Below are 15,528 nucleotides of genomic sequence, written 5' to 3'. Positions count from 1 at the left end.
GCACGTGGCTATCTTCTGCTCCTGGGTTTTGATTTGAGAGCATTGTTGTCTGTGTGGTGAGCAGGTATGATTGTAGTGCTTGTGTCTTGAGAGTAATATTCAGGGCTATGTGCTATGAACTCATTTGAATTCATCTTGACTTAGAGGAAGGACTTTCTCCTACCTTTATTCTCTTCCCATGGACCTTCTATTCCCTCTGAACTTAGCTTGCTATCATCACTGTGTCTCTGCCTCTTAAGCAACTTCAACAGACTCCATACCGCCAACCAGTGGAGCCTGCGTCTTAATCCAGCTAACAATGCACATCCATTAATAAGATGGATCCTGAGGTATCTGGTCTTTGGATTAATGCCATCTGAACCCTGAAGTCCGGCTTCATCTGTGCATAAACTCCTTCATGGGACTGCAAGGTGTAACTATACCTCTGCAAACCCTCCTAGACAGCCCTGAACATCCATGGAGATTTCAGACTTGAAACAGAGACCCAAGCTCAATGCTGTGCTCTGAGTGAAGTGATCCCCTTACCTCTTCCACCCGGCGCCTCTCCTCCTTCTGCTCCTCAATGCGCCTCTGCCGTTCATGGAGGAGGTGCTTGATGTGGGCCTCGGAGTCCCGGTGCTGGGCCACCATCTGCTGCTGGTGCTTCAAGGCCTCCGAGTTGCTCTTGTTTTCTTGCTGGAGCCGCAGGAATTCCCGCCGTAGAGTTGATTCCCCTGGCACATTCATGATTGAGCTGTGGAAATGGAATGCATTGGTAGGTTAACTTCTGGAAGAAGAAGAAGAAGAAATTTAATGGCAAAATGTGTTATAGGACAAATGTAAGGCATAGCGATTTACAGAAGGGACACAACCAGAACTTCAGAGGTCATGTTTCCAGGGAAGGGGGGATTTTACCAGCAGAAATAGGTTATTTGCCTATAATAACCCAAAGCTCTCTTGCAATTAATCTGTCTTTAGCCACATGCTGGTGACTGTCAAGAAGGTCATTATGGAAGATATACTTTATTTTTAATAAATATTTGGCTAGTATTTTTAAAGAAAGAGTTCTGTAACACACACACACACACAAGAAGTTCATATTCTGACTTACTAGATTGTGCAACAAGCAGTCCCTTTTCTTTGTCATAGCCCCCAAAAAGAGACCTACAAAGACATACTACCAGTTGGGGTCACCTAAAGGCTTGGCAAAATCCCTGTTTTATTCGCTATTGTTCTCTTAAAGACAACATAATAAAAGTAAAGTTAAACAGTTACTTCTGTCGATGGCAATCTGATGAAACCTCAGGCCCAGTGAACATTTTACATTGGATGCTGTCCTCCTGCTGAGAGTTCCCTTTAGGGGGGTAAGGATGGCTACGCATTAGAAAACAACTGTAAACATGTTCAGCTTCACCATGGGCCTGCAGGGGTGCGACCAGAGAACTAATCAGACATGATACTAGGGGCGGAAGGATGTGGCAAACCAAACCTTCTCGTAAAGACACACGTCACCCTCTGGGACATCTGCCCTGAAATGCATATTGAACAGAGTCAACACCAGTTGTGATGTCTCTTCTATGAGCCTGCTTAGCAATCAAGACGCCATCCAAGGAGCACCTGGTGCTTGTAAAGTTGTGTTATGGTTGCCTGGACCACTAGAATCAACTAAGAAAAAACAGCGCAGGGCGTAAGGTCCTCTCTACCTGGTGCTTTGTAGGAGGAGTTGCCATTTAAATTGAAATTAAAATAGATAAATGTTTTTGTAAACATGGGGGTCATTTCCAAAATCTACCTAAATCCTTTCTACTTGTATGGTCCAAACTCCGTCTAGAAGCAATTTTACTTGCACAATGTGCCAGGTCACATTTTCCAGAGGTCAGCAGTGAGGACAAAAAGTCAAGTAAGAAAATGTCTACAAGAGCATCAGAAAGCACTTCCATCAAAATGCCAGGTGGCCAATTAGAATAACAATATCATTATAACAAATCAAGGAGAAAGCTGTTGAGGGAGAAGTAAGACAAGATGTGAGTTCAAGCGAGGCTAAGGTCCGCGTCTTAGGTGGGGTGTTACTCATGGGATCTCTAGCAGCGTCCTTTTTGAAACTGGGAAACTGGTGGATCCGCTCTCTTTCCTGCCCTATCCTTGGACACTTGGAGTAATACCAAAGTTGCAGATGAGAAAAAGAACTAGCTACACCGCCTCTTCATGAAGTCAAGGCCGAGCCACGCACATAGCTGGTATAAGTAGTGTGACCCAGGTAATCATGTTAAAGGGCCGTATGAGGGTGACCGGTATCGTTGAGGTACTGGAGGCAGACAAGGCCCCACAATGTCCTGCACTGTGAAACCCTACCACCATGCTTTTGGAGGTTCTAGACCAAATTTGGCCAGCACACATCAAGGAAGGCCAGATCCTTGTCATATTTTCAGGATATTAAAAAGGAGGGGGTCCCCAGTGACAAGGACAATATGGCATACGTCCAATTACTATGTTAACTATTAGGGGTGTGTGTGTTATCAAAAACAGCATACCATCAAGTGGGCGAGGGAGGCAAAGGCACAATATGGTCTGTTTACAAATACAATAAAGTAGGTGGATTTTTCTTATATACACCTCAGGAATGGAGAAGACACAGTAGAATTGCATAGAATATCAGTAGTATTGACTAACTAAAAATAACAATCATCACAATAAGTTGTTCAGTAAAAAACTCTGTTTAGGTTTTATTTATATAAAAAGTTCATTATGCATAATCATAACATTAAAAAACATTAAAAACAATATATCATTTTATACAATAGGATAAAAAGTTACAGTGAAAACAAAGAATCAAAAAGTCGACGCGTTTCGGTTTTCTGATTATCACACCTTCCTCAGGACTGATTCTAAACAATTAAAAAACACAGAGTTACCATCCATATTTTGAGTCAAGAACAAGGACATATCTCTATATTACACATAATACTGTTCCTATTATTAAACTCTACCGTTATCACATAATTCTAGTCTTTATTTTCAAAATTGTCACTATCTCCATTGATTCACAGTTTGCTCTACATTTTTTCTGTTATACAAATGACACATCTCCCATGTTATCTTTTTTTATTAATAGAACAAGCACATTCTCAGTACCAACTCATTAGGTAATATGTTGCTTCAACAGTACCCCATTTTTAACACCTCAATGTCTTTGCCTCTCCCTTGGAACCTTTGTCCAATGCTGTGAACCCCTGTTCTTCAAAGCACAAACATTAGGATTATGTCTACAGTGTGCCTACCTTATTCCAGGTGGAGATATCACAACTGGAAAATACTATTATTAAAAGAGACTTCCTGCGGGTTCTTTTTGATGATAGACCCTTCACGAGTTGTCCTTTTACAATTTAGCAAACTCTGTTGTCTCTGTATGAATAAAGGGAGAATTTCTATTTTTATTTCTTTAATAATATCCCCAATTGTCGCTGTTTTATGTAAGGCGGACCATATCCTTATTACATACCTTTCCAATGCGGAAATTAAGTTTGTTGTTTTATGTACAACAAATGGTCACATCAGTAAATATCTGTGGATGTGAAAAACAAAGGTACAAATTGCAAAATTAAGGGGTACCTTTGTTTTTCACATCCACAGATATTTACTGGTTAAACTAACTATCAAGTTAACTAACAGTCAGCCCATGAGGCAAGAAAAGCCCCCATGATGCAGATACCGTTATCTGACGCAGTCACACTACGGCACAGGAACGTGTTATCTGATTAGGTCATAACGCTTGAGATCTAATTAGACAAGCGACATTCCTCCAGCCCCTGATAAGGCATACGACGTTCTCATAACAAATCAAACCTATGACAACCTGGAAAATCCGTGCGGCCATTGTTTTGATTTCACAGAGAACTTCAGTAAAAGAATGTGCTAACGAGCAAGTCGTATGACATCTTTATTGACGTATCTATGTCCATCCTTACGTCAATCTCGGCACCTTTAAGGTATAAATATTACCGATCTTGCCCTATGCAAACACACGCGTGGTGACGAGACGGAGCAGCCATACTTGCCGAAGCCAAGAGCAGAGCAGACCCCGCTGGCAGCAGCCCCGCCTTCCTGACGCGCTGAGAGACGCGCTGCTATCTCCTGCCGAGAGACCCAGCACTGGCGCTTTCGGGCAGCCCTCGCAGGCGGCCTGGAATATCGAGAGCAGAGAAAGAGATACCATTCCTCATTTCATCCTAACTTCCAGGTACAGAACTGAATAACCCCTCACAGAGAATTCTTTAGTTATTCACTTGGCAAAAACAAACTTAACTTAAACTGTAACTTTCTATTCCCGCCCACGCATTAGACTTAGGTCAGGTACACGGGGTAGGCGTATTTAGAAACACCAGTTGAGTACGTTTAGTCAAATGTATATGTGTATGTAATATATTTTAATCATTTTAAACATCATATGGCTCAGAAACCATATCAATGTTTTTACAGTATTATTTTATACTATTGCTTTTAATGTATGCACTTTACTTAACTATAAGTATTGCAATAATATCGATCCATTTCTCTTGTACGAGAAAAGAGACTGATCAATAAATAACACCTTTTTATTGAACACGCCCGTCTCTTCCTTTTCTCTACAATCTGATGAGACTAAGAATGCACGTACTGACTGAGTAAAATAATTGCCTTGTGCTCACACGACTCTGGAGATACACTCTTGATTAGGGGAGAGCAAAGTTGTCATGTTCTATGGTTGTCAGAAACTAAATCCCTTCTTGTCTAATCAGGGGAGTTAATTCTTTCCTGAACATTCGAGAAAGTTTCTAGCGAACTCTGAACTACGCTGGCAAACCCAAAACTTAAGTCTAGTATCGACAGTAGTAGACCTAGTTAACGTCTGGCCTAGGCCTTTACTGCTGTAGGTATTATTCCAATGCGCAGAGCCTATTGGGAAGATAGGAACTACACTACAGTTCTATTAATAAAAAAAGATAACATGGGAGATGTGTCATTTGTATAACAGAAAAAATGTAGAGCAAACTGTGAATCAATGGAGATAGTGACAATTTTGAAAATAAAGACTAGAATTATGTGATAACGGTAGAGTTTAATAATAGGAACAGTATTATGTGTAATATAGAGATATGTCCTTGTTCTTGACTCAAAATATGGATGGTAACTCTGTGTTTTTTAATTGTTTAGAATCAGTCCTGAGGAAGGTGTGATAATCAGAAAACCGAAACGCGCCGACTTTGTTTGATTCTTTGTTTTCACTGTAACTTTTTATCCTATTGTATAAAATGATATATTGTTTTTAATGTTTTTTAATGTTATGATTATGCATAATGAACTTTTTATATAAATAAAACCTAAACAGAGTTTTTTACTGAACAACTTATTGTGATGATTGTTATTTTTAGTTAGTCAATACTACTGATATTCTATGCAATTCTACTGTGTCTTCTCCATTCCTGAGGTGTATATAAGAAAAATCCACCTACTTTATTGTATTTGTAAACAGACCACATTGTGCCTTTGCCTCCCTCGCCCACTTGAAGGTATGCTGTTTTTGATAACACACACACCCCTAATAGTTAACATAGTAATTGGACGTATTCCATATTGTCCTTGTCACTAGGGACCCCCTCCTTTTTAATAAACTTTTTCCCCCCAGTCCCTGACAAGCCTGTGTGGGGCCCTCCTTTTCTTTTCTATATTTTCAGGATAACCACATACTATGTAAACATTTTCCATTCAAATTCACTTTATGTACATAAGACATACACGGATACCATGAACATGCAGACCTGGTGCCCCTCTACTTTGACCACCCCGGTGTGAGAGGTTCCCAACACTGGCTGCAGGCACAATGATACATGTGACTATCCTTGTGCGGTTCAACATGGCAGCAAGTCCAGGCGAGGGTAGGATCATTTATGTTAGAAGTCCTTGCCAGATCAGAGGCAATACCCCCGAGTCAAAGAAGGGGCGTGCATCGTGGGCAAGTACATGAATGAACAAAGCTTTCCAATCGACAACAGTGGATCAGCGCTCCTTAATTTTTTGATGTAGTTTGATCAGGAAAACATTTGGATTCTTAGAAAAGCTGGTCAGTTCTAACGGGCAGATACACTGCAAAAAGTGACGGCAAAGTCAACACACCATATCATGCAGCCTTTGACGGGGACAAGGGGGTAAGCAAGAGGATCAGCCAATGCACAGAAGCTCACTTCCTTATGGCACGATAGCTGCACAGATATCTGGGAAAAGATTGAATGATCTGATAAACAAAAAGAAAACCAAGATCCTTGCTGTCCATTCACCTAGGTCACAAAGCTAACATGGTCTCTGCACCAGGAGAAAAGAGATGCCACCAACTGCCACAAGTATTTAGGTGTCCTTTTCAATGATGATGGCAGATATGCAAGCCAGTGGACGGAATTGAAAAAGATAGGCATCGCACTGTCGTTTGCTCTCAGATCTGCATACAAAAAATGAAATGGCCCCACCTTTGCAACAATTCTCCAGGTAGCCCAGGGGAAGGTTCTTCCAACAGTATCCCATGGGTGTGAGGTTCTGAAAGGGCAGGAGAGCTGGACACTGGACAAAATGCTCACAAAAATGTATAGAACGGTTTTTCAGCTCCCATCCCACACATCAAGGCCTTTGTTATAAGCTGCCCAAGCTTAGAGTCTCCAAAGAAGGAACCTTGGCTCACTACTAATGGATTCATTTAGGCACAAACCAAAGGTCTGTAGGACACCACTATCTGACCCAAGCCCTTAGCACACTTGGCTTGGCACCCTCTTGAGACCTACACATTAGCCAACAGGAATTCAAAAGGTTAGCAAAAATCAGCATAAAACGTCTCTCCAACTGAAGACGAGGCCAGTCTGCCTCTCTGCTTGGAACCACGGCTGGATGAGCTTATGCACTTATAAACAACCAACACTTCAGTGCTACCTAAATAGCTGCTACAAAGAAAGGAATAAGTTACAGATCATGAAGCTGAGAAGGGGGGTTATCCCAATCACCAGTCATCTTCCAATGTGGAAAAGGGGTAACACACAGCAATCGTGTCAGCTCTGTAACCAATATAAAGAGCACATAACACACGTATTGTGCCTGTGCCCCACCCTTCTGGAGGATAGAAGGGCTCTGCTCTGAAGGGGTTGGATGGCTAAAGACATAAGATCCTGCAGAGGAGCAGTCCTGGCCTGTTTCGATCCTTTGAACATCACCGTGAACTGCGCCTTGGTCAGACTGACAAATAATTTGGCCACCACAGGGCCCTCACCATCGATCCTCCCCCCTTGACACCCCCGTCTATCGGCCTACTGACCAATAGACTTCCTTTAGTCCATCAAAACGGGTTAAGCATAGCAGGAGCGCACTTGTTTGTACACGTTTTCCATCCAATGACGCTCCTCTCCTCCTTCACAGTAACGATGCAAACCCCTTGTCCTTTATACAAGTACGCTCTTTACACTTGGTATAGTGTGCTAGCAACGCGCAACAGAGACACAAGTTCCTAACGTTTAATGTTTTAAGCTGCATTTTAAAGAACCTATGAAATATGTACACCGTGACTTGATGGCATCGCCTTCAGCTGCAAAGGTTTTACCTGACCATGCAATAAAGTCTTACTTAAAAGAATAGGCGGAGTGCCCCGCACAAAGGAGACACTTTGAAGCTGGTCCTGGCTCCATGGTCACGACAGGAGCCGACTACGATACGTCTTAAGAGGGAGGCTGCTGGCACTGGAACAAGGCAAAATTTCAAGGAACATATGCTTCTGAATGGCTGGCAAGTCCAGATAAAAGTATTTCTGCTTTTCAGTGTTACTTAAGAGTGGCGGCTCAGCAGTCTGGGGTGCTCCAGTGGTTTCAGATGGAAGGCTTGCATCCGCACTCTGTGGCATCACAGTTCTGCTTCAGAGATTTGTCGCTGTTTTGGATTCTCATGAGGTAGGCCACCAACTGCTTTGCTCTTTATTTCCACATCGACGCGCACCTCACCGTGCTGCTAAGATTCTCAATGGCTCTTCCAAGAAGGTTGCAAATGATGGAATCCATCAGTTGGGCAGATTCAGGGCCTATGCAGCCACTGCCTCAGGTCAGAATCACCCAAGTGGGAACAATGGCCTTCAGGGTGAATAATGGATTTCTGGATAACACCGTAATGAAGATTCACAGACTGAAGATGGGTGTGAATCTATGAAAGAACAATGCTGGAGAATCCCTAATGAAACGTTCACACCCCCTGTGGAAAGAGGATTCCACACAGCTGGGATTTTTTTAAAAAATAATGAATAACAAGAAAGTTGCTTGATTGGTTCTGTCAAGAGACAGCAAATGGCTAAAAAGTACCTTCACACAACCATACTAAATTAAACAAATGCAAATAATAAAGAGGAAAAGCTTAATAAGTGCAATACCAAGGGTCACAGCCCGTGGAGTTACACATATGTGAACTCTAGATCATAACTTTTTGTTGGTTATCCCGACCCTCTACTTACAAGTTATCCACACTTACGTTAATTACGCAAAAAGTAAACATCGGCTCTGATTACTGAACACATAATCCCACCAAGGAGGGGAGGGTGGTTGCCATATACAGAAGGTCTCCCACTAATTAGAGTGGATAGAAAGTCACTCATGAGGACAAGTAGTTAGGAGCAACTTAGTGACTAGCCTGGAACATGGGCAGGACTGAGAGAACGTTGTAGGCTACCACATTTCTCTCAACCCTTGGCTGTAACTCCCGCCTCCTGGCCTCAGCCCACATATTTGCCCAGGCAGCTAACTAAACACTCAACTTTACATTGCTTTATAATCAAAATTATTTTACTATCTGAATGTTCATGCTTTTGAATAATCATTCTACTACTAACAAAACGACAATTCACGTACTTTCCTGTCATTGTTCTACAAACTGCCCTATGGCTATGGAAAGACATGGTATCAAGTGATTAAAAATGGACCCTGCGCGCCCTGGGGTACTAGGGCATCACCACAGGGGCTCAATCAGACACAGTCGAAGGATGTGAATACACATTCTAATGAAAAAGACAGCTCAAAGCAGGTTTGAGGGTCCCTTTCGTCTATAAGTTTATCAATTCTTTCACCATGGCAACCGAGTGTTACAGGCGACAGCAAAGACACAAGTGGTTTCAGAATGTGGGGATCAGAAGAGTGAGGGAGCAGGGTCGTGGGCAGTACCTGGGCTCGCCTTCTTCACCATGGCTGTCCTCCTCCTCCTCGCTTCCGCTGTACTCATACTCGGTCTCATCTGCATAGGGAGAGAGCAGAAGGTGTACGTAAGTTATCATTGTACCCACACCCTGTGTGATAGAGCAGTGACACCGCAGAATCACCCTCCCTCGCTCTCTGTCGCGGAGTATGACATGGCACACACACTGCTTGATTCTTAAAACAATAAGTGCCAGGGACCTCATCAGGAGGCCACTGCAGCTCTCACCACCCACTGCCAGCGCTGCCAATGACGCAACCAACACAACTACTCACCATCACACCCTACAAGTGTGACAGTTCAGACCCTTCCAGCCCCCAAAGCTATAAGAATGGCTTGGGAGGCATGTATCAGTCATTTTTAATGTGCACTGCATTAATAAATGATTGTGGTTGTGCTCATATATGAATTAGACAAACAGCGCCTCCATGTGGCAGACTGAGATAAGTGCAAGTGATGACAATTAGGTGCTGGTGCCGAACACCAGATACCACCGGCTCAAATTCAGCACTGGCTGCACACACCAGGATGCACTGAACTCCTCCAAACTCTACCACCATACAATTACTGCCAATAAGCGGGTGGTGCTACTGGGGCTTTGCCCCTTCCATGCCTAGTTATTGCTGGAGGGCATAAGCAGTAGAACCTTTTTATCTAGAAGCCCTCTTGCTTCCATGACCACAACAGGGAGAGTGTTAAATCCTTGCGGGGGGGGGGGGGGTGAGATGATGTTTACAGCTCACCCCCCACCATTGCCATGGATACCCAGCTTCTGGTGACCCATATATGTTTTTAGAAAACCAGACCAGAAGAAACAAAGGCCAGTTTTGGCTTTGGCTTTCCTTGTTTAAACTGCAGCTTTCATTGTACTCTGTGGCTGGCCTGTCATCCCGGCTGTGGCAGGAGGCCTCGTGAAGTCGTAACTCAACTGTAATAACTTATTGCAGCTGAAACCTTTGAGCATTCCTTTATTACAGGCGACTTGAGGTGTTACAAGTACTAACACAGGAGCCACAGTACTCCCTGCTGTACAAGATAGGGATATTGCAAGTCACGGGGGAGCTCAGTGAATGGACACAGGAAGGAGGCCGGAGGCAGAGCTCAGTCAGACGGTGATGGAACTACCAGCAACGCGCTCTGAGCTTCTGAAGCCACATGCATAGATCAGAGCTACTGACCCCAAATGTAAGGGCGCATACCCACCATGAATCGGTCACACTTGTCAAACCAGGAAAATGGAACTCTAGCAAGACGACCCAGGATTGATTTCATGCATCAATGACGTATAGATCAGAGATGAAGGCTCTTCGCAAAGTACACACAGTATTTACCATTTGTGTGCACAGGATGCACACTCAATTTCAGAAACTTTTAATTTCAATTTCCAAATGTCATTTTCTAGGTATATGATCTGTCCCAAGAGGGAAAGGGCCTTCGAACAAGTGTCTTTTGGATAATGTGTTCTATTACAATCAACCTCCCGAAAATCAAGAAAAGGGAGGAAGAAGCTGTGATTCATTCTGCTTCCATGCTCAATAGTTTGTAATCAAAAGGGAATGAACACTTCCAGGTCGCGGTCGAAAACTAAATCAAGGACGTGCACCTCCGAGAGCTTCCACAACACCCGATGGAGTTTAATTAAACTCCAATAAAAGCAATAGGTAGAACCATAACCAATACACATCGTCAATTAAATGAAATAATGACGAAGATGGGCGACAATAACTTATCCGATCTGTTAAAGCGATCCAACTCAATATCGCTACGACTTAAGTCCTGATAAAAGTCCACCAATCTTTAGAGACCCCCATGGACTGAAAGATGTCGACCATTGAAACTACCATTTTATAGGTGCGGTGGACCATTTACATATCCACCAGAGCACCTCAAGCTGTTTTTAATCTTACAGGATAGGAGGTATTTTAATTTTCTCACTTTTGTTCCGCTAACACTAATAAAATCCCGACCGCCATAGAACCAGATGGAGGAAAGTTGACTGCCTGAAGAACGGGAAACTCAAGCAGCCAACTAACCTTTTCCAGCGGAAAATCAAGATATACCGCTACCCACAGGTTAGAATGTATGAGGGCCATTGTACAACACACAGACCCTGGCTTGCTAACGACACACGATTAATTCCCTTTTGAGTATACACTATTACAGCCTCCAACAAGCATTTGAAATGCACTAGGTCTCGCATTTACAAGAGTTTGAGCTGTAAACGACAATTCCTTTTATTTAGGAGTTGTTTTTAAAACAGATAAAGAAAAGGCAATGTCATTTACAATGCCAATAGCTTAAACGCTCAAAAATGCGAGACCTATTGAATTGCAAATGTGTGCTATTAAATTCTTTTTTTTTTTTAAGCGTTAGGAGAGAACATGTCCTGCCTGCAACAGCAGGCAGGACAATGCTATTTGAGAAAATAGTGCTCAGAGGCTGCGATTAAAGCATACTGAGTAACAACACACGTAACAGTTGGTGTGGCTACGGGATGCTACTAAATGAGACAAGACATGAGACAGTATTAAGGAGGGACTACTAAGCCTTTTGACCAATGAACAGCCACAGATACAGTGGACAATGACACAAGCCAATGAAAAATATGGGCAGAGTGGGCGGAGCTTCAAGTCCCTACCTCAGTACAGCATGCCTCGCAGAGCAGCGCACGCGCTGCCCAGGCTTGACCTAAAAACGCCTCGTAAACATATACCCTTGATGGCACTCCAGGACGCTGGCTGTGCACATCTCCAACATTATGCAGAATGCGTTCCACTGCTGCATCAGCAAATATTTTACGAACGCTTTCACCAGCCAATTAGCCCAAACAACACACTACCTCTTACAAGAGCTGCAAGCAGATATGTTACGAGCGAAATATTTGTAAACTTAAAAACCTAGCTAAATTCAGCAATGCCAGTGATTCACAGGACAGTAGGGTGCATATGTGATCATTAGAATCAAGGGCAGACAAATGTCTACGTTGCTGCAGAAAAAAGGTTGAACCTGCAGAGAAAATACAGACAACAGTGCAACCAGCGATCAGAAGGGAGAGAACCTTAGCCCAAGGGGTAAGGATTAGCAGGGTGTCACCGACAGACGCCCTGGAAGCTGCCGGAAAGGCTGGCATCCTCTCTCTGAAGCATTCTAAGTGCGCTGGGTACTCTGGGCCGCCATACACTGGAAGCAGACACACAGGTTCAATACAACGCTTCACTTGGGGACCAAGAGCTTTCACAATACTAACACAATGTTCAGCAAATGCCAGACACATCGCCTCTGCACGTCACAAGGCTTGAAACGGAGTATGGATTGCAGGAAGTGGTTGCAACGTGTGGAACTGTCAAATCAGGGAACAATAAGTCGGTAATGGCCTGCCTGTACGTGGACTCAACGGCTAAGGTGAGATTTGGCTCAAAAGGAGAATGTACCAAGCCCTTCCATGTAAAAAAGGGAGGTAGACAAGGTTGCGTCCTTGCACCTTTCCATTTCACTTTATATACCAACTTTTTGGAAAAGGAATTAGTGGTCAGAGTACGAGACTCACCGCAGGTTAAAAATAATCAGATATTATCGCTTCTATATGCTGACAACGCCGTTCTAATGGCGAGAACCCAACTTGGTTTACAGACAGCACTTGATACCTATCTAAATTTTATGGATAATAAGGGCCTGAAACTTAACGTGAAAAAAACCTTTGTTATGGCCTGTGGGCGAGGAAAAAAAGAGATCTTGTCCCCTGTTTTCTGGGAGTGAGAAAATCGCATCTACTAAAATGTTCTCTTATCTAGGGATTGTTTTAGAGGAATCAGGATCTTGGGGACTAGCCATAAACAATAGGACACTGCAGTTTAGAAGATCAACAGCGGCACTAATGTTATTCGCCAAAAGGATGGGGAAAAGGCCCCCGGAAATCCTATTGAAAATTTACAAGGCTAAATGCATCAGCGTAGCTGTTTATGGAGCAGGCGTATGGGGAGTCTGTGACACATCATCTATTCAAAGGGTAGAAAACACATTTTTAAGGTTCATCTTAGTTATTCCTCAAAGCACACCTGTTTTTAACTTTCATACCGAACTGGGGGTACAACACATCAGCGATTTAATTAGCATGCAACTCTTATTGCTTTGGCACAGAGTTTGGACCTCACCCGACCTAACTTTAAACAGAGAAATAATCAGAGATTCGATGGGCTTAGACCAGGCCACAAAGATCCCATGGCTGAATTATATTCGCAACCTCACTAATGATTTGGGGAGGCCCGAGTTTTACGTTAATCCAGACTCCTTAGGAAAGACTTAAAGGCACTTTGTTGGTACCACTTTGAATCCCTAAGATTAGCAGTGGAGGTAAACAAGAAAACTGTAATACAACACCAACTTACTCTGGTCTCACCCTCAATTCAACCCTATCTGGTCTGGTGTCAAGAAGGGTTTGATAGGTATATTTTGACCAGATTTAGATTTGACTACTTCTTTCATTTAATTACCTTTCCTAAAACAAACGTCGCTTTTATGATTTTATAAACTTGTGAAATCGAATAAAGCTTTTCTACTACTACTACTACTACTACTACTACTACTACTACTACTGCCTGCCTTCCGTTTTCTACCTCACTACGAGGTACAAGCAAGTGCCCCAAAAATGAATGGTCAAACCTAGAAGCATTCCATAGATACTTAGACAGCACGTGATTTGGGTCTCACCCACCTCAAGCAGCTTGCATAAAGTCTTACTGTACACGGCAGCAGAGGTGGGATTGGGCTTCCCTACCTGGGTCTCGGGGAGACAACAGTGAATAATTAACTTTCCGACATAATCCTGGAAAGGAAGGTTTTCTTTGTAGCACAAATTACCTTCTGCAATTTTTCCACTAAGCCTCGTACACAGTTTGCAAAACGCAAGAGATAATGTCAACTGCAACTCAATTTTTTGAGCCAAAAGATCCGAAATGGCAGAGCAGCTAAGCCATAAAGTCAAGAAGCGTGGACACAACAGACCAGACCTTACCAGAACAGTTAGGTATGAGCCAGCTCCCAAAGGCAAGGAGATTGATTACTTTTCACCAATAACACCGATACAACTGGATGGAAACAAGTCTTCCAAACTCAATAGTAAAATGCCTGTCCTCTAAACTATTATTGTCTGGAAATGAAGTGAGGAAAACACGTTGTAACACAAAGAGTTCCACTTTCTACAATACATACAAGTTAGTGGCTGGCGTCAGCACAATGTCTCCTTGGAATAATGTCTTCCAGATTTTCAACCGGATCGGTGCCTTCTACAGCCCTTTGCTTTATCTAGACAGCTACCCGTGCCTTGCTAGTGACAGGAGTGAACCATGAATGTAATATGTAGGACATCCAACTAGCGCGAATGAATCTTCCCACCAAAGCTCTGACTCTTAGAAGGAAACTAAGCTGTGCAACATGTTGGGTCATTCCCACCCCCAGGTATTGGCCCTGACCTACCATTAGCTACAAGAGTGATAAACTCACAGACCTCCTTCAGTGACAACGGCTCTTGACGCAGTCACAGTGCTTTCTCTCCATCGGTGCTCCTTGCCACCCTTTGGTTAATCCGGCAGTTCCCTCTGCCTTGCCAGTGACCGGAGTGAACACATCAAAACATTAATTAATATGTAGAACATCCAACCTGCGCTAATGAATCCCCCCACAGAACCTTCTTCATTGACAGCGGCTCTCGACACAGTCACAGTGTTTCCTCTCCCTCGGCGCATTCACGTACCAGTTCTGCCTCACAAGGAAGTTGGAGTGATTGTGAAAGGATATCATCACAAAAATAGCAGGTCACTGTTCAATAGCAACCAAGTGATGAATAGTAATCATTGAATCAAAATGTGACCATAGGAAATTCAGATGTGCACCATTTCAATGTTTTTTAGGTGATTTGTGCCTTAACAGAAGATGACCAGACACATACAAACTAGTCTTGGCCCTGCCCAAACAAAAGCCTGTGACATTCACCACATCACAAAGCAAACACAAGGAGATTATGGACGGAGTGATGAAACTTTTCAGACACTTACCCCCAGTCACAGATCTGGGTTGAATCCATCATCATTCTTTAGCTCACCATGCCACCTCAGTTCAGACCCAGCTATATGCAAATCAGTCTGACCCTGTGCCTCATGGGAAGAGTCCAGCCCGAACTGCCAAGCCAGGTCTTCCCTGGACCGGAAACAAGCATCCGAGGACCGGTTTTTGGGAACACCCTTCATCAGCCAGGATAGCTTGACTCCAGTGGCAAAGTGAGCAAGGGACCCACGTCTGGGCATACCCTGCCAA

General features: G+C 43.3%; 1 protein-coding gene across 3 annotated transcripts in view; it reads right to left on the bottom strand.

Annotated features, from left to right (window-relative positions):
• The window catches only part of MINK1 (misshapen like kinase 1), a 631,604-nt gene that overhangs the window by 267,761 nt on the left and 348,315 nt on the right, over nucleotides 1–15,528 (bottom strand). For all 3 annotated transcript variants that reach the window (XM_078670621.1, XM_078670619.1, XM_078670620.1), the window contains exons 11-12: nucleotides 9,189–9,258; nucleotides 526–733 (exon numbers count right to left, since the gene is read on the bottom strand). In XM_078670621.1, coding sequence (XP_078526747.1) covers nucleotides 526–733; nucleotides 9,189–9,258 — 278 coding nt within the window. The remainder of the gene's footprint in view (nucleotides 1–525; nucleotides 734–9,188; nucleotides 9,259–15,528) is intronic.

This window comes from Lissotriton helveticus, chromosome 12 (assembly GCF_964261635.1).
Source record: "Lissotriton helveticus chromosome 12, aLisHel1.1, whole genome shotgun sequence".
In the NCBI taxonomy this organism is placed as follows: domain Eukaryota; kingdom Metazoa; phylum Chordata; class Amphibia; order Caudata; family Salamandridae; genus Lissotriton; species Lissotriton helveticus.
The sequence above is the reverse complement of the archived record's forward strand: the minus strand, read 5'-3'. Positions and strand labels throughout refer to the sequence as shown.